The sequence below is a fragment of the Acipenser ruthenus genome, chromosome 7, assembly GCF_902713425.1.
Source record: "Acipenser ruthenus chromosome 7, fAciRut3.2 maternal haplotype, whole genome shotgun sequence".
NCBI classification, from domain to species: Eukaryota; Metazoa; Chordata; class Actinopteri; order Acipenseriformes; family Acipenseridae; genus Acipenser; species Acipenser ruthenus.
Window position 1 is genome coordinate 21,676,402 of NC_081195.1, and position 21,932 is coordinate 21,698,333.

General features: G+C 48.6%; 2 protein-coding genes and 1 long non-coding RNA gene across 3 annotated transcripts in view; 1 reads left to right on the forward strand and 2 right to left on the reverse strand.

Moving 5' to 3' along the window:
• Positions 1 to 2,089, reverse strand: part of LOC117415524 (synapse differentiation-inducing gene protein 1) — a 7,083-nt gene extending 4,994 nt beyond the window's left edge. Inside the window, exons 1-2 of the mRNA XM_059026610.1 lie at positions 1,596 to 2,089; positions 1 to 68 (exon numbers count right to left, since the gene is read on the reverse strand). The exon at positions 1 to 68 is cut by the window's left edge and continues 681 nt beyond it. The gene's annotated coding sequence lies outside the window, so the exon portion shown is untranslated. The remainder of the gene's footprint in view (positions 69 to 1,595) is intronic.
• LOC131737457 (uncharacterized) overlaps positions 1 to 15,962 on the forward strand; it is a 19,238-nt gene extending 3,276 nt beyond the window's left edge. The window contains exon 3 of the long non-coding RNA XR_009329071.1: positions 15,865 to 15,962. This is a non-coding gene — a long non-coding RNA (uncharacterized LOC131737457). The remainder of the gene's footprint in view (positions 1 to 15,864) is intronic.
• LOC117970253 (mitogen-activated protein kinase kinase kinase kinase 5-like) overlaps positions 5,602 to 21,932 on the reverse strand; it is a 43,411-nt gene continuing 27,080 nt past the window's right edge. The window contains exons 22-32 of the mRNA XM_059026612.1: positions 21,838 to 21,916; positions 16,124 to 16,200; positions 15,903 to 15,963; positions 15,186 to 15,288; positions 12,132 to 12,190; positions 11,422 to 11,525; positions 11,128 to 11,305; positions 7,124 to 7,192; positions 6,864 to 6,956; positions 6,286 to 6,412; positions 5,602 to 6,122 (exon numbers count right to left, since the gene is read on the reverse strand). Of these exons, the coding sequence (XP_058882595.1) occupies positions 6,026 to 6,122; positions 6,286 to 6,412; positions 6,864 to 6,956; positions 7,124 to 7,192; positions 11,128 to 11,305; positions 11,422 to 11,525; positions 12,132 to 12,190; positions 15,186 to 15,288; positions 15,903 to 15,963; positions 16,124 to 16,200; positions 21,838 to 21,916 (1,047 nt within the window). The 3' untranslated portion in view covers positions 5,602 to 6,025. The remainder of the gene's footprint in view (positions 6,123 to 6,285; positions 6,413 to 6,863; positions 6,957 to 7,123; positions 7,193 to 11,127; positions 11,306 to 11,421; positions 11,526 to 12,131; positions 12,191 to 15,185; positions 15,289 to 15,902; positions 15,964 to 16,123; positions 16,201 to 21,837; positions 21,917 to 21,932) is intronic.

The window sequence follows — 21,932 nt, forward strand, 5'->3', positions numbered from 1 at the left end:
CCCCCTGTCAAGCACAAACAGGCGTCCACCTCAAGCTCTTCTCTGTCTTCTTTCTTCTTTGTCAGTGTCTGTAACAAAACAGAAATACATCAGTTTTAAAAACCTGAAATATATGCACCCATAGTGTGCACGCTATTGACAGTGCTATGGCAGGTGAATCAGCCCTGTGCTCTGCACGCTATTGACAGTGCTATGGCAGGTGAATCAGTCCCACAGTGTGCACGCTATTGACAGTGCTATGGCAGGTGAATCAGTCCCACAGTGTGCACGCTATTGACAGTGCTATGGCAGGTGAATCAGTCCTGTGGTGTACATGCTATTGACAGTGCTATGGCAGGTGAATCAGTCCTGTGGTGTACATGCTACTGACAGTGCTATGGCAGGTGAATCAGTCCTGTGGTGTACATGCTACTGACAGTGCTATGGCAGGTGAATCAGTCCTGTGGTGTACATGCTATTGACAGTGCTATGGCAGGTGTTTCTGTTCTTGGTTGCTGCCAAATGGTCCAGTCAGTGCGGGCTGCTGTTGCAGACTGGGAAAGTGCTGGCGAGAGCACACACAGTGACCTGCTGACAAGCAGTGATCCTGGGGGGGCAGTCAGCACAGCTCCCCCCTCCCTCCACCCCTCCACAAAAAACACGCAATCCGCTGAAACCGCACAGCGCAAGGGAGCGGAGCAACTTACACCAGACACCGCAGCTTACACACACTCTCTCTCTCTCTCTCACTCTCTCTCACTCTCTCTCTCACTCTCCCTCTCTCTCGCGCTCTCTCTCTCTCTCTCGCGCTCTCCCTCTCCCTCTCCCTCTCTCTCGCGCTCTCTCTCGCGCACTCTCCCTCTCCCTCTCTCTCGTGCTCTCTCGCTCTCTCTCTTGCGCTCTCTCTCTCCCCCTCTCCCCCTCTCTCTCTGTCCCCCTCTCGCTCTCTCTCTCTCTCCCCTCTCGCTCTCTCTCTCTCTCGCTCTCTCCCCCTCTCCATCCTTCCTCTCTCCTCTCTGTTCCCTTCATCTCTGTCTGTCTGTCAGCATTACCACTGAAGATTGCTCCCCTTATTGCATTGCCATTGCAGTGTCCCTGCCTGTGTGTCTGTCTGTCTGTTTGTCTGTCTGTGTGTCTGTCTGTCTGTCTGTCTGTCTGTCTGTCTGTGTGTGTCTGTCTGTCTGTTTGTCTGTCTGTCTGTCTGCCATTGCCCTTCAGTATAATACAGAGCCAATAGCATTGCATGATTTATAACAACTGTCATAAAAAAGGAGAAACAAAGTTTTTTAAACCAAAAAAAAAAAACACATCCCAAATGCAGATAAAAAAACGAACCCAGAAGCACAGTAATAAGAGGCAGCTGTGGGATCGTTTAGCAGAGCATTGCTTTGATTTCAAAAAATAAAATTAATACATAAAAAAAAACACATCGATGCCCCAGTAGCCTAAACTACAGGTATTGTATATACAAACCCTTTCATTTGTAAAATATCTCAAAAATGTAATGGGACTATACCATTCTCTCCCTACACCCCAGATTCTATAGTGTTTGGGGAGGGGGGTCCTGTGTTTACCCCTCGCCCCTCTCCTGTGTTTTATTTGTAAAGCACCCCTACCTGCTCATGCCTGTATCAGCCATCCTCATCTCAATCAGCGCGGCTCCACGGCACAGCTTATTGTCCACAATCACACTCCCGAGGAGAGGGGGGGGAGGGGGAGGGGGAGAGGGAGGAATGCAGAATTGGATCCCCACGCTTGTCCAGTTTGTGTGTGCGAATGTGTTTTATTCTCTCTCTATCTCGGCTCCCGAATCCAGTTAAAGCGAGGGATATATTTTCGCAGTCTGTTTGCTACAGCAGCTATACTACACTACAGAACACCCTTTCTCTCTCTCTCTCTCTATCCATCCTCTCTCTCTTCCTCTGCCCCCTATCTCCCTCTCCCTCTCTCTCCTCTCCCCTTGATTTATCCTCTGTCTCCTCTCCTCTCTCCCTCAATTTCTTCTCCCCATTTCCTCTCGATCCTCTCTTATTCCTCTGTCTCCCTTCTTTCTGTTTCTCTCCCGTTCTCTCTCTCCTTTCTCTATTTCTCTCCCCCTCTCTCTCTCTCTGCACTGCTGCACTCAGGCTAGGGTTATGCTTCTGGGTCCTAGTGCCTGACGGTCTCCTCAGTGCTTATCAGTAGCCCAGTGTGTCCCTGAAGCCCATGTGGCTATGTGTGATTGACAAGGCTGGTCACTAGAGATCAAAAATGAAAATTCACATTTCTTTAACTGGTTTAATGCCTGAGTGGGAAACGCTCTCTCAGTTTCATTTTAAATATAATCAGTAATTCTCTGATGATAATAGTGCTTCTGAAACAAAACAAACAAACAAGCAAAAAAAAGCTTAAGGTAATTTTGTGCATTTTTCACGAAGACAACACGACCTACCTGAGCAAAACCACAACATTACTGTTGAAATGCAAAGACAGACAGACAGACAGACAGACATTACACTGAGGGGCAATGGTAGCACAAGTATAGGGCAGCTGCAGTGGGGTGAGGCTGGTGGAATGGGACCACAGTGTCTGGGTGTGTATTAAAATCAACAACAAATCTGCAGCCCATATATATATATATGTGATTTTTGTATTAAATGAATCGGCCTCTCTCTCTCCTCTCTCTCTCTCTGACATGATAAAGCTCTCAGTGTTGAGTGAACTGTGTAACAGGGCCTCGCTGGGACCCACTCACTGTTAACCCCCCCTCCCACCTCCCCGACCATTCAGTGCGTCTGGGGGTGCTGTGTCTGTTTTGGAGTGCCCAGTGTGTTGACGGATCGGGGTCTCGCTGACTGGCATATTGTCAGCTCAGCTCAGCAGTTTGTCTGTGGCGGGGAGGGTGATGAGTCTGTTATTGAAGACACACTCCCATCAGTGCTGTACTGGAGATCTGAGAGCCAGCTAATTCAATACAGTCTAGTGTAGAGAACTCAGTGCTGTGGATCTGAGAGCAGCTAATTCAATACAGTCTAGTGTAGAGAACTCAGTGCTGAACTGGGGATCTGAGAGCCAGCTAATTCAATACAGTCTAGTGTAGAGAACTCAGTGCTGTGGATCTGAGAGCAGCTAATTCAATACAGTCTAGTGTAGAGAACTCAGTGCTGTGGATCTGAGAGCAGCTAATTCAATACAGTCTAGTATAGAGAACTCAGTGCTGTGGATCTGAGATCAGCTAATTCAATACAGTCTAGTATAGAGAACTCAGTGCTGTGGATCTGAGAGCAGCTAATTCAATACAGTCTAGTGTAGAGAACTCAGTGCTGTGGATCTGAGAGCAGCTAATTCAATACAGTCTAGTGTAGAGAACTCAGTGCTGTGGACCTGAGAGCAGCTAATTCAATACAGTCTAGTGTAGAGAACTCAGTGCTGTGGATCTGAGAGCAGCTAATCCAATACAGTCTAGTATAGAGAACTCAGTGCTGTGGATCTGAGAGCCAGCTAATTCAATACAGTCTAGTGTAGAGAACTCAGTGCTGTGGATCTGAGAGCAGCTAATTCAATACAGTCTAGTGTAGAGAACTCAGTGCTGTGGATCTGAGAGCAGCTAATCCAATACAGTCTAGTATAGAGAACTCAGTGCTGTGGATCTGAGAGCCAGCTAATTCAATACAGTCTAGTGTAGAGAACTCAGTGCTGGAGATCTGAGAGCCAGCTAATTCAATACAGTCTAGTGTAGAGAACTCAGTGCTGGGGATCTGAGAGCAGCTAATTCAATACAGTCTAGTATAGAGAACTCAGTGCTGGGGATCTGAGAGCAGCTAATTCAATACAGTCTAGTATAGAGAACTCAGTGCTGTACTGGATGTGTGTGTGTGTGTGTGTGTGTGTGTGCATGCCTGTGTGTTTGTGTGTATATGTGTGTGCGTGCCTGTGTGTTTGTGTGTACATGTGTCTGCGTGCCTGTGTGAGAGGTGGTAGGGTTATCTTGTAATTACTGTGATTAAGCACTGGTAATGAAGAGGGATTAGCAATCCTGTCACCAAGACGCGTTCCAAACCCACACCCTCTCTCTCTCTGTCTCTCTGTCTCTCTCTCTCTCTCCCTCGCTCTCTCTCCCTTTCTCTCTCTCTCTCTCTCTCTGTCTCTCGCTCTCTCTCTCTCTCTCTCTGTCTCTCTCTCTCTCCCTCGCTCTCTCTCTCTCTCTCTCTCTCTCTCTCTCTCAGTCTCATTACTTTTATTGCTCCAAAAAATACAAATAGGGGGGTGAAGTAGAGCAGTAGTGTGATTCATATCCCAGCCTGCTTGTGACAGAGAATAGACCCCCCCCCCCCCTTAGCAATTACTGTAAAAGGTTTGTGTCAGGACCCAGTCTGAGGGCTCACGAGGGCAGGACTTGAATAATCACGGCATTGATGCCAACACTGAGCAGGGTTACAAACTCACACTAGCCCTGCTGCTGATGCTGCTGCACCCAGTCCTGGGGTTCAGAGCTCCCCTCAATGAAGTCTATTATTATTAATATTGAAATGATCAGGAGCCAGGAGTTTGAGCAGGGTTACAAACTCACACTAGCCCTGCTGCTGCTGCTGCTGCTGCACCCAGTCCTGGGGTTCAGAGCTCCCCTCAATGAAGTCTATTATTATTAATATTGAAATGATCAGGAGCCAGGAGTTTGAGCAGGGTTACAAACTCACACTAGCCCTGCTGCTGCTGCTGTTGCTGCACCCAGTCCTGGGGTTCAGAGCTCCCCTCAATGAAGTCTATTATTATTAATATTGAAATGATCAGGAGCCAGGAGTTTGAGCAGGGTTACAAACTCACACTAGCCCTGCTGCTGCTGCTGCTGCTGCACCCAGTCCTGGGGTTCAGAGCTCCCCTCAATGAAGTCTATTATTATTAATATTGAAATGATCAGGAGCCAGGAGTTTGAGCAGGGTTACAAACTCACACTAGCCCTGTTGCTGCTGCTGCTGCTGCACCCAGTCCTGGGATTCAGAGCTCCCCACAATGAAGTCTATTATTATTAATATTGAAATGATCAGGAGCCAGGAGTTTGAGCAGGGTTACAAACTCACACTAGCCCTGCTGCTGCTGCTGCACCCAGTCCTGGGGTTCAGAGCTCCCCTCAATGAAGTCTATTATTATTAATATTGAAATGATCAGGAGCCAGGAGTTTGAGCAGGGTTACAAACTCACACTAGCCCTGCTGCTGCTGCTGCTGCACCCAGTCCTGGGGTTCAGAACTCCCCTCAATGAAGTCTATTATTATTAATATTGAAATGATCAGGAGCCAGGAGTTTGAGCAGGGTTACAAACTCACACTAGCCCTGCTGCTGCTGCTGCTGCTGCACCCGGTCCTGGGGTTCAGAGCTCCCCTCAATGAAGTCTATTATTATTAATATTGAAATGATCAAGGGGCCAGGAGTTTGAGCAGGGTTACAAACTCACACTAGCCCTGCTGCTGCTGCTGCTGCACCCAGTCATGGGGTTCAGAACTCCCCTCATTGAAGTCTATTATTATTAATATTGAAATGATCAGGAGCCAGGAGTTTGAGCAGGGTTAGAAAGGGTGAGAGAGAGAGATAATAACATGCTTAATAGCACGCACATCAACACAAAAAACAGAACAACAGTCCGGAATGAAACTGTTTATAAATTATTTATTTACTTCAAAACAAAAGCGTGTTTCGATTGTTACAGAAACGCTAGGGCACAGGACCGGGAAGGAAGGCTTTTACAAACCAGTGCGCACACGTACAGCGTTTCTCTGCACATCGGTATCTCTAGCCAGCTATCCAGGGCACAGCTTGCTCTCTGCTTGCATGGTCAGACGTTTGTTTTTGAACTGGGTCGTTTGCGGCTCCCGTCCAGCGCTGGCCTTGCCATTCGATTCAACGTGCTGAGATACCACGTCAGTGTGTGTGTGTGTGTGTGTGTGTCTGTGTGTGTTTGTGTGTGTGTGTGTGTTTGTGTGTGTGTGTGTGTGTCAGTCCACACTGATTCGTCAGTCTGTGAGAGTGAGTCTGTGCTATACCGTGGCTCAGTGCACACTGGGAGTACTGGTTCACAGCGCTGGGACGATGTTCTCTGCGATCTCCAGGATGTAGAGGTTGCTGTGGGCGGACTGGTCCTCTGTCGGCCTCGTCTCCACCACCACCATCCTGAAACACAGCAAACCAGTTACTGAAATACTGATTTAGCAGCGTGCTATACTGGTTTAGCAGCATGGTATACTGGTTTGGCAGTGCAGGGGGCTAGTTTCACCAAGTAGTAAACTGGTTTGGAGGTGCAGGGGGCTGGTTTGGGGTTAGGAGGCGTGTATACCTGTCAGAGCCAACCAGTCTGAATGTCTTGCTGGTTTCTGTCCAGTCCTGCAGCACCTCCGAGAAACGAGCGTCTCTCCTCTGCCAGCCGTGCTTCCACAGAGCCAGTATACTGTCCTCAAAATACACTGCAGGACAGGGACAGGGGGACAGACATTATAATAGTGTGGATAATACTATAAAGTTGTGTTTGAAAGCTGTCATGAAGTATCTTGGCTTGTTTTCCAGTAATGACATATTGCCAATGCGTGCACTGTATTAACATGCACACTGCCATGCAGCTGCACTGTATTAACATGCACACTGCCATGCAGCTGCACTGTATTAACATGCACACTGCCATGCAGCTGCATTGTATTAACATGCACACTGCCATGCAGCTGCACTGTATTAACATGCACACTGCCATGCAGCTGCACTGTATTAACATGCACACTGCCATGCAGCTGCACTGTATTAACATGCACAGTGCCATGCAGCTGCATTTCCTTCCGTTGTGTGCTTTGTGTGGCTCTTGTGAATTTCGCAGTGTGCCGCAGCATGCGGTGTAGCGAGAGTCTGAGCATCGGGGTGTCTTACCCACTGACTCCACAGCGAAGGAGTAAGAGACTTCAGACAGCTGCTTCCTCTGGCTCTTCACTGCCCCCTGCAGGTCTACTAGCATCACACGCTCTGTAAAAATAGCATACACAGGGATAGCATAGTGAGCTTTGAGAAGGGGCTGGTTCATTGTGCAAAGAGAGAGAATGAGAGGGAGGGATAGAGAGGGAGAGAAAGAGGGAGAGGGATGGATAGAGGGAGAGGGAGAGGGAGGGATAGAGGGAGAGGGATACACTTACTGTGAACCAGGACTAGTAGTGTGCTGCAGTCCAGCTGAGATACCTGAACTGGGTCTGCACTGGCGCCCCCTGCTGGACAAACAGAGAAACGCACAGTCAGATAAGAGACAGCATAACACAACAGCAGGGTTAGAAACTCACACTAGCCCTGCTGCTGCTGCTGCTGCTGCTGCTGCACCCGGTCCTGGGGTTCAGAGCTCCCCTCAATGAAGTCTATTATTATTAATATTGAAATGATCAGGAGCCAGGAGTTTGAGCAGGGTTACAAACTCACACTAGCCCTGCTGCTGCTGCTGCACCCAGTCCTGGGGTTCAGAGCTCCCCTTAATGAAGTCTATTATTATTAATATTGAAATGATCAGGAGCCAGGAGTTTGAGCAGGGTTACAAACTCACACTAGCCCTGCTGCTGCTGCTGCTGCACCCAGTCCTGGGGTTCAGAGCTCCCCTTAATGAAGTCTATTATTATTAATATTGAAATGATCAGGAGCCAGGAGTTTGAGCAGGGTTACAAACTCACACTAGCCCTGCTGATGCTGCACCCAGTCCTGGGGTTCAGAGCTCCCCTCAGTGAAGTCTATTATTATTAATATTGAAATGATCAGGAGCCAGGAGTTTGAGCAGGGTTACAAACTCACACTAGCCCTGCTGCTGCTGCACCCAGTCCTGGGGTTCAGAGCTCCCCTCAATGAAGTCTATTATTATTATTATTATTATTATTATTATTATTATTATTATTATTATTGAAATGATCAGGAGCCAGGAGTTTGAGCAGGGTTACAAACTCACACTAGCCCTGCTGCTGCTGCTGCTGCTGCACCCAGTCCTGGGGTTCAGAGCTCCCCTCAATGAAGTCTATTATTATTAATATTGAAATGATCAGGAGCCAGGAGTTTGAGCAGGGTTACAAACTCACACTAGCCCTGCTGCTGCTGCTGCTGCACCCAGTCCTGGGGTTCAGAGCTCCCCTCAATGAAGTCTATTATTATTAATATTGAAATGATCAGGAGCCAGGAGTTTGAGCAGGGTTACAAACTCACACTAGCCCTGCTGCTGCTGCTGCACCCAGTCCTGGGGTTCAGAGCTCCCCTTAATGAAGTCTATTATTATTAATATTGAAATGATCAGGAGCCAGGAGTTTGAGCAGGGTTACAAACTCACACTAGCCCTGCTGCTGCTGCTGCTGCACCCAGTCCTGGGGTTCAGAGCTCCCCTTAATGAAGTCTATTATTATTAATATTGAAATGATCAGGAGCCAGGAGTTTGAGCAGGGTTACAAACTCACACTAGCCCTGCTGATGCTGCACCCAGTCCTGGGGTTCAGAGCTCCCCTCAGTGAAGTCTATTATTATTAATATTGAAATGATCAGGAGCCAGGAGTTTGAGCAGGGTTACAAACTCACACTAGCCCTGCTGCTGCTGCACCCAGTCCTGGGGTTCAGAGCTCCCCTCAATGAAGTCTATTATTATTATTATTATTATTATTATTATTATTATTATTATTATTATTATTGAAATGATCAGGAGCCAGGAGTTTGAGCAGGGTTACAAACTCACACTAGCCCTGCTGCTGCTGCTGCTGCTGCACCCAGTCCTGGGGTTCAGAGCTCCCCTCAATGAAGTCTATTATTATTAATATTGAAATGATCAGGAGCCAGGAGTTTGAGCAGGGTTACAAACTCACACTAGCCCTGCTGCTGCTGCTGCTGCTGCTGCTGCTGCACCCAGTCCTGGGGTTCTGAACTCCCCTCAATGAAGTCTATTATTATTAATATTGAAATGATCAGGAGCCAGGAGTTTGAGCAGGGTTACAAACTCACACTAGCCCTGCTGCTGCTGCTGCTGCTGCACCCAGTCCTGGGGTTCAGAGCTCCCCTCAATGAAGTCTATTATTATTAATATTGAAATGATCAGGAGCCAGGAGTTTGAGCAGGGTTACAAACTCACACTAGCCCTGCTGCTGCTGCTGCACCCAGTCCTAGTGTTCAGAACTCCCCTCAATGAAGTCTATTATTATTAATATTGAAATGATCAGGAGCCAGGAGTTTGAGCAGGGTTACAAACTCACACTAGCCCTGCTGCTGCTGCTGCTGCACCCAGTCCTGGGGTTCAGAACTCCCCTCGATGAAGTCTATTATTATTAATATTGAAATGATCAGGAGCCAGGAGTTTGAGCAGGGTTACAAACTCACACTAGCCCTGCTGCTGCTGCTGCACCCAGTCCTAGTGTTCAGAACTCCCCTCAATGAAGTCTATTATTATTAATATTGAAATGATCAGGAGCCAGGAGTTTGAGCAGGGTTACAAACTCACACTAGCCCTGCTGCTGCTGCTGCTGCACCCAGTCCTGGGGTTCAGAGCTCCCCTCAATGAAGTCTATTATTATTAATATTGAAATGATTAGGAGCCAGGAGTTTGAGCAGGGTTACAAACTCACACTAGCCCTGCTGCTGCTGCTGCTGCTGCACCCAGTCCTGGGGTTCAGAGCTCCCCTCAATGAAGTCTATTATTATTAATATTGAAATGATCAGGAGCCAGGAGTTTGAGCAGGGTTACAAACTCACACTAGCCCTGCTGCTGCTGCTGCACCCAGTCCTAGTGTTCAGAACTCCCCTCAATGAAGTCTATTATTATTAATATTGAAATGATCAGGAGCCAGGAGTTTGAGCAGGGTTACAAACTCACACTAGCCCTGCTGCTGCTGCTGCTGCACCCAGTCCTGGGGTTCAGAACTCCCCTCGATGAAGTCTATTATTATTAATATTGAAATGATCAGGAGCCAGGAGTTTGAGCAGGGTTACAAACTCACACTAGCCCTGCTGCTGCTGCTGCACCCAGTCCTAGTGTTCAGAACTCCCCTCAATGAAGTCTATTATTATTAATATTGAAATGATCAGGAGCCAGGAGTTTGAGCAGGGTTACAAACTCACACTAGCCCTGCTGCTGCTGCTGCTGCACCCAGTCCTGGGGTTCAGAGCTCCCCTCAATGAAGTCTATTATTATTAATATTGAAATGATCAGGAGCCAGGAGTTTGAGCAGGGTTACAAACTCACACTAGCCCTGCTGCTGCTGCTGCTGCTGCACCCAGTCCTGGGGTTCAGAGCTCCCCTCAATGAAGTCTATTATTATTAATATTGAAATGATCAGGAGCCAGGAGTTTGAGCAGGGTTACAAACTCACACTAGCCCTGCTGCTGCTGCTGCTGCACCCAGTCCTGGGGTTCAGAGCTCCCCTCAATGAAGTCTATTATTATTAATATTGAAATGATTAGGAGCCAGGAGTTTGAGCAGGGTTACAAACTCACACTAGCCCTGCTGCTGCTGCTGCTGCTGCACCCAGTCCTGGGGTTCAGAGCTCCCCTCAATGAAGTCTATTATTATTAATATTGAAATGATCAGGAGCCAGGAGTTTGAGCAGGGTTACAAACTCACACTAGCCCTGCTGCTGCTGCTGCACCCAGTCCTAGTGTTCAGAACTCCCCTCAATGAAGTCTATTATTATTAATATTGAAATGATCAGGAGCCAGGAGTTTGAGCAGGGTTACAAACTCACACTAGCCCTGCTGCTGCTGCTGCTGCACCCAGTCCTGGGGTTCAGAACTCCCCTCGATGAAGTCTATTATTATTAATATTGAAATGATCAGGAGCCAGGAGTTTGAGCAGGGTTACAAACTCACACTAGCCCTGCTGCTGCTGCTGCACCCAGTCCTAGTGTTCAGAACTCCCCTCAATGAAGTCTATTATTATTAATATTGAAATGATCAGGAGCCAGGAGTTTGAGCAGGGTTACAAACTCACACTAGCCCTGCTGCTGCTGCTGCTGCACCCAGTCCTGGGGTTCAGAGCTCCCCTCAATGAAGTCTATTATTATTAATATTGAAATGATCAGGAGCCAGGAGTTTGAGCAGGGTTACAAACTCACACTAGCCCTGCTGCTGCTATCTTTATGGATGCTTTTTACAGTTCTGGATATTTTTGTATGAAAGCCGGCCCGGCCCAGCCTACCTGCACTGCTGCGAGTGAACCAGGAGGTGGCAGAGTTGAGGTTGATGTTCTCAAACTGCACGTCCTGCCCCGGCCCGGAGCCCTTGCTGAGCCCGATGCAGACCAGGGGGTACTCCTGATCCGGGACGACCAGCATCTCAAACACACGCAGAGGGGTGGGGAGGGGGAAGTCAAAGTGCTGGGGGAGAGAACCAATAGTCAATAATCATAGACCCTATTATTAATAATAATAATAATAATAATAATAATAATAATAATAATAATAATAATAATAACAGCACCAGCTGCACTGACCTTTATCAGCATGAACTTGTGCATGGGCTCGTACCACTGCAGCAGAACCACACTGGATTCCAGAGCACAGCACAGGAAACTGCAGCTACCCTGCCTGTTATGAGCTGGAGAGAGGGAGAGAGGAGAGAGGAGGGGAGAGAGAGGATCTACAGTCAGCATCATCAATCATATCTAGGTTGTTACAAATATTCTTCCATATTTACCCCCTGTGAACGCCCTCCGATTTATCAGAAATCACACGTAGTTGGCTGTCCGGTTTGTTTACATTGCAAGGTAGTCAGTGTGTGGTACTGGTTCTGAGTGGATACTGGTCCAGTGTGTGGTACTGGTTCTGAGTAGACACTGGTCCAGTGTGTGGTACTGGTTCTGAGTGGATACTGGTCCAGTGTGTGGTACTGGTTCTGAGTGGATACTGGTCCAGTGTGTGGTACTGGTTCTGAGTAGACACTGGTCCAGTGTGTGGTACTGGTTCTGAGTAGACACTGGTCCAGCTGTTTGGTACTGGTTCTGAGTGGATACTGGTCCAGTGTGTGGTACTGGTTCTGAGTGGATACTGGTCCATTGTGTGGTACTGGTTCTGAGTAGACACTGGTCCAGTGTGTGGTACTGGTTCTGAGTGGATACTGGTCCAGTGTGTGGTACTGGTTCTGAGTGGATACTGGTCCAGTGTGTGGTACTGGTTTTGAATGGTGTGATGCTAGTTTACTCACCTACAGAACACGCCCGGCAGCCCTTGGTGTCTGGGATCTTATTGGTCACTGAAAACTTCCTGAAACGAAACCACAGCACGTTTGTGAAAGACCCGTTATAGCTGTGACAGCGGCAGTGTGTGTGTGTGTGTGTGTGTGTGCCAGTGCACCAGTGTGTGTATCAGTGCTGGGATGGGAATAAGACTCCTGTTGCACAGCAGTGTAACCCAGTCCAGGTTTTACTACCAGCTTGATCAGCCCCAGTGTGTGTGGATAACAAGCTCAGGTGTGTCTTATTATTAAACTCCTAGTGAAACCAGGACTGGATCACAGCGCTGTCACATGTCCATCCTGTAGTGTCTCAGGGTCTCACTGTGTTTATCCGCGTGTCTCTGTATCTCAGTGTGTGTCGGTGTGTCTGTGTGTATCAGAGTGTGTATCAGTGTGTATATCTCAGTGTGTCAGTGTGTGTATCTCAGTGTGTATATCTCAGTGTGTCAGTGTGTATCTCAGTGTGTATATCTCAATGTGTGTATCTCAGTGTGTGTATCTCAGTGTGTGTATCTCAGTGTGTCAGTGTGTATATCTCAGTGTGTGTATCTCAGTGTGTCAGTGTGTGTATCTCAGTGTGTCAGTGTGTGTATCTCAGTGTGTATATCTCAATGTGTGTATCTCAATGTGTGTATCTCAGTGTGTGTATCTCAGTGTGTCAGTGTGTATATCTCAGTGTGTGTATCTCAGTGTGTCAGTGTGTGTATCTCAGTGTGTATATCTCAGTGTGTCAGTGTGTGTATCTCAGTGTGTCAGTGTGTGTATCTCAGTGTGTATATCTCAGTGTGTGTATCTCAGTGTGTGTATCTCAGTGTGTGTATCTCAGTGTGTCAGTGTGTATATCTCAGTGTGTATATCTCAATGTGTATATCTCAGTGTGTATATCTCAGTGTGTGTATCTCAATGTGTGTATCTCAGTGTGTCAGTGTGTATCTCAGTGTGTATATCTCAATGTGTGTATCTCAATGTGTGTATCTCAGTGTGTGTATCTCAGTGTGTATATCTCAGTGTGTCAGTGTGTATATCTCAGTGTGTCAGTGTGTGTATCTCAGTGTGTGTATCTCAGTGTGTCAGTGTGTATATCTCAATGTGTATATCTCAGTGTGTATATCTCAATGTGTGTATCTCAGTGTGTGTATCTCAGTGTGTGTATCTCAGTGTGTCAGTGTGTATATCTCAGTGTGTGTATCTCAGTGTGTGTATCTCAGTGTGTGTATCTCAGTATGTCAGTGTGTGTATCTCAGTGTGTCAGTGTGTATATCTCAGTGTGTGTATCTCAGTGTGTGTATCTCAGTGTGTGTATCTCAGTATGTCAGTGTGTGTATCTCAGTGTGTCAGTGTGTATATCTCAGTGTATATATCTCAGTGTGTATATCTCAGTGTGTGTATCTCAGTGTGTGTATCTCAGTATGTCAGTGTGTGTATCTCAGTGTGTCAGTGTGTATATCTCAGTGTGTATATCTCAGTGTGTCAGTGTGTATATCTCAGTGTGTGTATCTCAGTGTGTCAGTGTGTATATCTCAATGTGTATATCTCAGTGTGTGTATCTCAGTGTGTGTATCTCAGTGTGTCAGTGTGTGTATCTCAGTGTGTATATCTCAGTGTGTCAGTGTGTGTATCTCAGTGTGTATATCTCAGTGTGTCAGTGTGTATATCTCAGTGTGTCAGTGTGTATATCTCAGTGTGTATATCTCAGTGTGTCAGTGTGTGTATCTCAGTGTGTATATCTCAGTGTGTATATCTCAGTGTGTGTATCTCAGTGTGTGTATCTCAGTGTGTCAGTGTGTATATCTCAGTGTGTCAGTGTGTATATCTCAGTGTGTATATCTCAGTGTGTCAGTGTGTATATCTCAGTGTGTCAGTGTGTATATCTCAGTGTGTATATCTCAGTGTGTCAGTGTGTATATCTCAGTGTGTCAGTGTGTATATCTCAGTGTGTGTATCTCAGTGTGTCAGTGTGTATATCTCAGTGTGTCAGTGTGTGTATCTCAGTGTGTATATCTCAGTGTGTATATCTCAGTGTGTGTATCTCAGTGTGTGTATCTCAGTGTGTCAGTGTGTATATCTCAGTGTGTCAGTGTGTATATCTCAGTGTGTATATCTCAGTGTGTCAGTGTGTATATCTCAGTGTGTCAGTGTGTATATCTCAGTGTGTGTATCTCAGTGTGTCAGTGTGTATATCTCAGTGTGTCAGTGTGTATATCTCAGTGTGTATATCTCAGTGTGTCAGTGTGTATATCTCAGTGTGTCAGTGTGTATATCTCAGTGTGTATATCTCAGTGTGTCAGTGTGTATATCTCAGTGTGTCAGTGTGTATATCTCAATGTGTGTATCTCAGTGTGTGTATCTCAATGTGTGTATCTCAGTGTGTGTATCTCAGTGTGTCAGTGTGTATATCTCAGTGTGTCAGTGTGTGTATCTCAGTGTGTGTATCTCAGTGTGTCAGTGTGTGTATCTCAGTGTGTATATCTCAGTGTGTCAGTGTGTATATCTCAGTGTGTGTATCTGTGTGTCAGTGTGTGTATCTCAGTGTGTCAGTGTGTATATCTCAGTGTGTATATCTCAGTGTGTCAGTGTGTGTATCTCAGTGTGTCAGTGTGTATATCTCAGTGTGTATATCTCAGTGTGTCAGTGTGTATATCTCAGTGTGTGTATCTCAGTGTGTCAGTGTGTATATCTCAGTGTGTCATTGTGTATATCTCAGTGTGTCAGTGTGTGTATCTCAGTGTGTCAGTGTGTATATCTCAGTGTGTATATCTCAGTGTGTCAGTGTGTATATCTCAGTGTGTATATCTCAGTGTGTCAGTGTGTATATCTCAGTGTGTATATCTCAGTGTGTCAGTGTGTATATCTCAGTGTGTCAGTGTGTATATCTCAGTGTGTATATCTCAGTGTGTCAGTGTGTATATCTCAGTGTGTGTATCTCAGTGTGTCAGTGTGTATATCTCAGTGTGTCATTGTGTATATCTCAGTGTGTCAGTGTGTGTATCTCAGTGTGTATATCTCAGTGTGTCAGTGTGTTACCTGGGCAGCAGCCTGTGTGTGGGCAGCACCCCCAGCCTGTGCTCCTTGCCTGCCTGCTCGTACAGCTCCTTCAGGGAGTGTGAGTGGAGCTGGGAGGCCTTGCCTGAAGGAAGGGAGACTCACAGGTTACACTGACACAGCAACTACTCACCCAGACCCAGCCTTACAAAACACTACACTGCAGTTCACCCCATGCTTTTCCCATTGGTTAGACTGGGCATGGTTTGTCATGTCTTTAATATGCTTTACCAGACCTCTCTGTGCTTTACAATGCTTCCCTATGCTTTACCAGACCTCTCTGTGCTTTACAATGCTTCCCTATGCTTTACCAGACCTCCCTGTGCTTTACCATGCTTCCCTATGCTTCACCAGACCTCTCTGTGCTTTACAATGCTTCCCTATGCTTTACCAGACCTCTCTGTGTTTTACAATGTTTCCCTATGCTTTACCAGACCTCTCTGTGCTTTACAATGCTTCCCTGTGCTTTACTAGACCTCTCTGTGCTTTACAATGCTTCCCTATGCTTTACCAAACCTCTCTGTGCTTTACAATGCTTCCCTATGCTTTACCAGACCTCTCTGTGCTTTACAATGCTTCCCTATGCTTTACCAGACCTCTCTGTGCTTTACAATGCTTCCCTGTGCTTTACCAAACCTCTGTGCTTTACATTGCTTCACAGACCTGTTGCTACTCTCAGATGGGACGCGTTCATCTTACCTGATATTGACATGAGGACATTGCTGATGGAGTAGACCCAGGTACACCTGCCTGCATACAGCTGCAGTGAGAGGGAGAGAGAGAGAGAGAGAGAGAGAGAGAGAGAGAGTTAGCGTGCATGCTGTCTGTCTCTCTGTGTTCCCTATGGCTTTTGTCTTGTCAGTGCAGCGGTCTGTCTGATGATCAGTGCGTCAGGTTCAAGTCAGAGTGCCGCCTCTTACCAGCTCCAGAGTGGCCTCCTGCTCGCTGAGGTTCAAAGTGAAGATGCCCTCCTCCGCCCCGAATATCAGCTGAGGATCTGAAACCAGAGGAGCAGCACTGCATTACTACCCCTTCAAACACGCAGCACAGTGAGAGCACAGCACAGTGAGATACAGCACAGTGAGATACAGCACAGTGTAATACAGCACAGTGAGATACAGCACAGTGAGATACAGCACAGTGAGAGCACAGCACAGTGTGATAGAGTGGTTGTATTTGGAGGGGGGTGGTTGTATTTGGAGGGGGGTGGTTGTGTTTGGAGGGGGTGGTTGTATTTGGAGGGGGGTGGTTGTATTTGGAGGGGGTGGTTGTGTTTGGAGGGGGTGGTTGTATTTGGAGGGGGTGGTTGTATTTGGAGGGGGGTGGTTGTATTTGGAGCGGGGTGGTTGTATTTGGAGGGGGTGGTTGTATTTGGAGCGGGGTGATTGTATTTGGAGGTGGGTGGTTGTATTTGGAGGGGGGTGGTTGTGTTTGGAGGGGGTGGTTGTGTTTGGAGGGGGTGGTTGCATTTGGAGGGGGGTGGTTGTATTTGGAGGGGGTGGTTGTATTTGGAGGGGGGTGGTTGTATTTGGAGGGGGTGGTTGTATTTGGAGCGGGGTGGTTGTATTTGGAGGGGGGTGGTTGTATTTGGAGGGGGGTGGTTGTATTTGGAGGGGGTGGTTGTATTTGGAGGGTGGTGATTGTATTTGGAGGGGGGTGGTTGTATTTGGAGGGGGGTGGTTGTATTTGGAGGGGGTGGTTGTGTTTGGAGGGGGTGGTTGTATTTGGAGGGGGGTGGTTGTATTTGGAGGGGGTGGTTGTATTTGGAGGGGGTGGTTGTATTTGGAGGGGGTGGTTGTATTTGGAGGGGGTGGTTGTGTTTGGAGGGGGTGGTTGTATTTGGAGGGGGTGGTTGTATTTGGAGGGTGGTGATTGTATTTGGAGGGGGTGGTTGTATTTGGAGGGGGTGGTTGTGTTTGGAGCGGGGTGGTTGTATTTGGAGGGGGTGGTTGTATTTGGAGCGGGGTGGTTGTATTTGGAGGGGGTGGTTGTGTTTGGAGGGGGTGGTTGTATTTGGAGGGGGTGGTTGTATTTGGAGGGGGGTGGTTGTATTTGGAGGGGGGTGGTTGTATTTGGAGGGGGTGGTTGTATTTGGAGGGGGTGGTTGTATTTGGAGGGGGTGGTTGTGTTTGGAGCGGGGTGGTTGTATTTGGAGGGGGTGGTTGTATTTGGAGGGAGTGGTTGTATTTGGAGGGGGTGGTTGTATTTGGAGGGGGTGGTTGTATTTGGAGGGGGGTGGTTGTATTTGGAGGGGGTGGTTGTATTTGGAGGGGTGTGGTTGTATTTGGAGGGTGTGGTTGTATTTGGAGGGGGGTGGTTGTATTTGGAGGGGGGTGGTTGTATTTGGAGGGGGGTGGTTGTATTTGGAGGGGGGTGGTTGTGTTTGGAGGGGGGTGGTTGTATTTGGAGGGGGGTGGTTGTATTTGGAGGGGGGTGGTTGTATTTGGAGGGGGTGGTTGTATTTGGAGGGGGTGGTTGTATTTGGAGGGGGGTGGTTGTATTTGGAGGGGGGTGGTTGTATTTGGAGGGGGGTGGTTGTATTTGGAGGGGGTGGTTGTATTTGGAGGGGGTGGTTGTATTTGGAGGGGGGTGGTTGTATTTGGAGGGGGTGGTTGTATTTGGAGCGGGGTAGTTGTATTTGGAGGGGGTGGTTGTATTTGGAGCGGGGTAGTTGTATTTGGAGGGGGGTGGTTGTATTTGGAGCGGGGTGGTTGTATTTGGAGCGGGGGGGTGGTTGTATTTGGAGCGGGGTGGTTGTATTTGGAGGGGGTGGTTGTATTTGGAGTGGGGGGGTGGTTGTATTTGGAGGGGGGTGGTTGTGTTTGGAGGGGGGTGGTTGTATTTGGAGGGGGGTGGTTGTGTTTGGAGGGGGGTGGTTGTATTTGGAGGGTGGTGGTTGTGTTTGGAGGGGGGTGGTTGTATTTGGAGGGGGTGGTTGTGTTTGGAGGGGGTGGTTGTATTTGGAGGGGGGTGGTTGTGTTTGGAGGGGGGTGGTTGTATTTGGAGGGTGGTGATTGTATTTGGAGGGGGTGGTTGTATTTGGAGGGGGGTGGTTGTGTTTGGAGGGGGGTGGTTGTATTTGGAGGGGGGTGGTTGTATTTGGAGGGGGTGGTTGTATGTGGAGGGGGTGGTTGTATTTGGAGGGGGTGGTTGTATTTGGAGGGGGGTGGTTGTATTTGGAGGGGGGTGGTTGTATTTGGAGGGGGGTGGTTGTATTTGGAGGGGGTGGTTGTATTTGGAGGGGGTGGTTGTATTTGGAGGGGGGTGGTTGTATTTGGAGGGGGTGGTTGTATTTGGAGCGGGGTGGTTGTATTTGGAGGGGGGTGGTTGTATTTGGAGGGGGTGGTTGTATTTGGAGCGGGGTGATTGTATTTGGAGGTGGGTGGTTGTATTTGGAGGGGGGTGGTTGTGTTTGGAGGGGGTGGTTGTGTTTGGAGGGGGTGGTTGCATTTGGAGGGGGGTGGTTGTATGTGGAGGGTGGTGGTTGTATTTGGAGGGGGGTGGTTGTATTTGGAGGGGGTGGTTGTATGTGGAGGGGGTGGTTGTATTTGGAGGGGGGTGGTTGTATTTGGAGGGGGTGGTTGTATTTGGAGCGGGGTGGTTGTATGTGGAGGGGGTGGTTGTATTTGGAGGGGGGTGGTTGTATTTGGAGGGGGGTGGTTGTATTTGGAGGGGGGTGGTTGTGTTTGGAGCGGGGTGATTGTATTTGGAGGGGGTGGTTGTATTTGGAGGGTGGTGATTGTATTTGGAGGGGGTGGTTGTATTTGGAGGGGGGTGGTTGTGTTTGGAGGGGGTGGTTGTATTTGGAGCGGGGTGGTTGTATTTGGAGGGGGGTGGTTGTATTTGGAGGGGGTGGTTGTATTTGGAGGGGGTGGTTGTATTTGGAGGGGGGTGGTTGTATTTGGAGGGGGTGGTTGTATTTGGAGGGGGGTGGTTGTATTTGGAGGGGGGTGGTTGTATTTGGAGGGGGGTGGTTGTATTTGGAGGGGGTGGTTGTATTTGGAGCGGGGTGGTTGTATTTGGAGCGGGTGGTTGTGTTTGGAGGGGGTGGTTGTGTTTGGAGGGGGTGGTTGTATTTGGAGGGGGGTGGTTGTATTTGGAGGGGGGTGGTTGTATTTGGAGGGGGTGGTTGTGTTTGGAGGGGGTGGTTGTATTTGGAGGGGGTGGTTGTATTTGGAGGGGGTGGTTGTATTTGGAGGGGGGTGGTTGTATTTGGAGGGGGTGGTTGTATTTGGAGGGGGTGGTTGTATTTGGAGGGGGGTGGTTGTATTTGGAGGGGGTGGTTGTATTTGGAGGGGGTGGTTGTATTTGGAGGGTGGTGATTGTATTTGGAGGGGGTGGTTGTATTTGGAGGGTGGTGATTGTATTTGGAGGGGGTGGTTGTATTTGGAGGGGGGTGGTTGTATTTGGAGGGGGGTGGTTGTATTTGGAGGGGGTGGTTGTATTTGGAGGGGGTGGTTGTATTTGGAGGGGGGTGGTTGTATTTGGAGGGGGGTGGTTGTATTTGGAGGGGGTGGTTGTATTTGGAGGGGGTGGTTGCATTTGGAGGGGGGTGGTTGTATTTGGAGGGGGTGGTTGTATTTGGAGGGGGTGGTTGTATTTGGAGGGGGGTGGTTGTATTTGGAGGGGGTGGTTGTATTTGGAGGGGGGTGGTTGTATTTGGAGGGGGGTGGTTGTATTTGGAGGGGGTGGTTGTATTTGGAGGGGGTGGTTGTATTTGGAGGGGGTGGTTGTATTTGGAGGGGGGTGGTTGTATTTGGAGGGGGTGGTTGTATTTGGAGCGGGGTGGTTGTATTTGGAGGGGGGTGGTTGTATTTGGAGGGGGGTGGTTGTATTTGGAGGGGGTGGTTGTATTTGGAGGGTGGTGATTGTATTTGGAGGGGGGTGGTTGTATTTGGAGCGGGGTGGTTGTATTTGGAGGGGGGTGGTTGTATTTGGAGGGGGGTGGTTGTATTTGGAGGGGGTGGTTGTATTTGGAGGGTGGTGATTGTATTTGGAGGGGGGTGGTTGTATTTGGAGGGGGGTGGTTGTGTTTGGAGGGGGTGGTTGTATTTGGAGGGGGGTGGTTGTATTTGGAGGGGGTGGTTGTATTTGGAGGGGGTGGTTGTATTTGGAGGGGGTGGTTGTATTTGGAGGGGGGTGGTTGTATTTGGAGGGGGTGGTTGTATTTGGAGGGGGTGGTTGTATTTGGAGGGGGTGGTTGTATTTGGAGGGGGTGGTTGTATTTGGAGGGTGGTGATTGTATTTGGAGGGGGTGGTTGTATTTGGAGGGTGGTGATTGTATTTGGAGGGGGTGGTTGTATTTGGAGGGGGGTGGTTGTATTTGGAGGGGGGTGGTTGTGTTTGGAGCGGGGTGATTGTATTTGGAGGGGGTGGTTGTATTTGGAGGGGGGTGGTTGTATTTGGAGGGGGTGGTTGTATTTGGAGGGGGGTGGTTGTATTTGGAGGGGGTGGTTGTATTTGGAGGGGGTGGTTGTATTTGGAGGGGGGTGGTTGTATTTGGAGGGGGGTGGTTGTATTTGGAGGGGGTGGTTGTATTTGGAGCGGGGTGGTTGTATTTGGAGCGGGGTGGTTGTGTTTGGAGGGGGTGGTTGTGTTTGGAGGGGGTGGTTGTATTTGGAGGGGGGTGGTTGTATTTGGAGGGGGGTGGTTGTATTTGGAGGGGGTGGTTGTATTTGGAGGGGGGTGGTTGTGTTTGGAGCGGGGTGATTGTATTTGGAGGGGGTGGTTGTATTTGGAGGGTGGTGATTGTATTTGGAGGGGGTGGTTGTATTTGGAGGGGGGTGGTTGTATTTGGAGGGTGGTGATTGTATTTGGAGGGGGTGGTTGTATTTGGAGGGGGGTGGTTGTATTTGGAGCGGGGTGGTTGTATTTGGAGGGGGGTGGTTGTATTTGGAGGGGGTGGTTGTATTTGGAGGGGGTGGTTGTATTTGGAGGGGGGTGGTTGTATTTGGAGCGGGGTGGTTGTGTTTGGAGGGGGTGGTTGTATTTGGAGGGGGTGGTTGTATTTGGAGGGGGGTGGTTGTATTTGGAGGGGGTGGTTGTATTTGGAGCGGGGTGGTTGTATTTGGAGGGGGGTGGTTGTATTTGGAGGGGGGTGGTTGTATTTGGAGGGGGTGGTTGTATTTGGAGGGTGGTGATTGTATTTGGAGGGGGGTGGTTGTATTTGGAGGGGGGTGGTTGTATTTGGAGGGGGTGGTTGTGTTTGGAGGGGGTGGTTGTATTTGGAGGGGGGTGGTTGTATTTGGAGGGGGTGGTTGTATTTGGAGGGGGTGGTTGTATTTGGAGGGGGTGGTTGTATTTGGAGGGGGTGGTTGTGTTTGGAGGGGGTGGTTGTATTTGGAGGGGGTGGTTGTATTTGGAGGGTGGTGATTGTATTTGGAGGGGGTGGTTGTATTTGGAGGGGGGTGGTTGTATTTGGAGGGGGGTGGTTGTGTTTGGAGCGGGGTGATTGTATTTGGAGGGGGTGGTTGTATTTGGAGGGGGGTGGTTGTATGTGGAGGGGGTGGTTGTATTTGGAGGGGGGTGGTTGTATTTGGAGCGGGGGGGTGGTTGTATTTGGAGGGGGTGGTTGTATTTGGAGCGGGGGGAGCGGAGCAGGGTGGTTGCTGGAGCAGTGTTTGAATTGGCATACCTTTAGTAGTGCAGTGGTCCCAGGTGGTGCAGCTGTTGATTCTCAGAGGACAGCCGTTAAACACCTTCTTGAAGAATACCTGCAACAGCATCGAC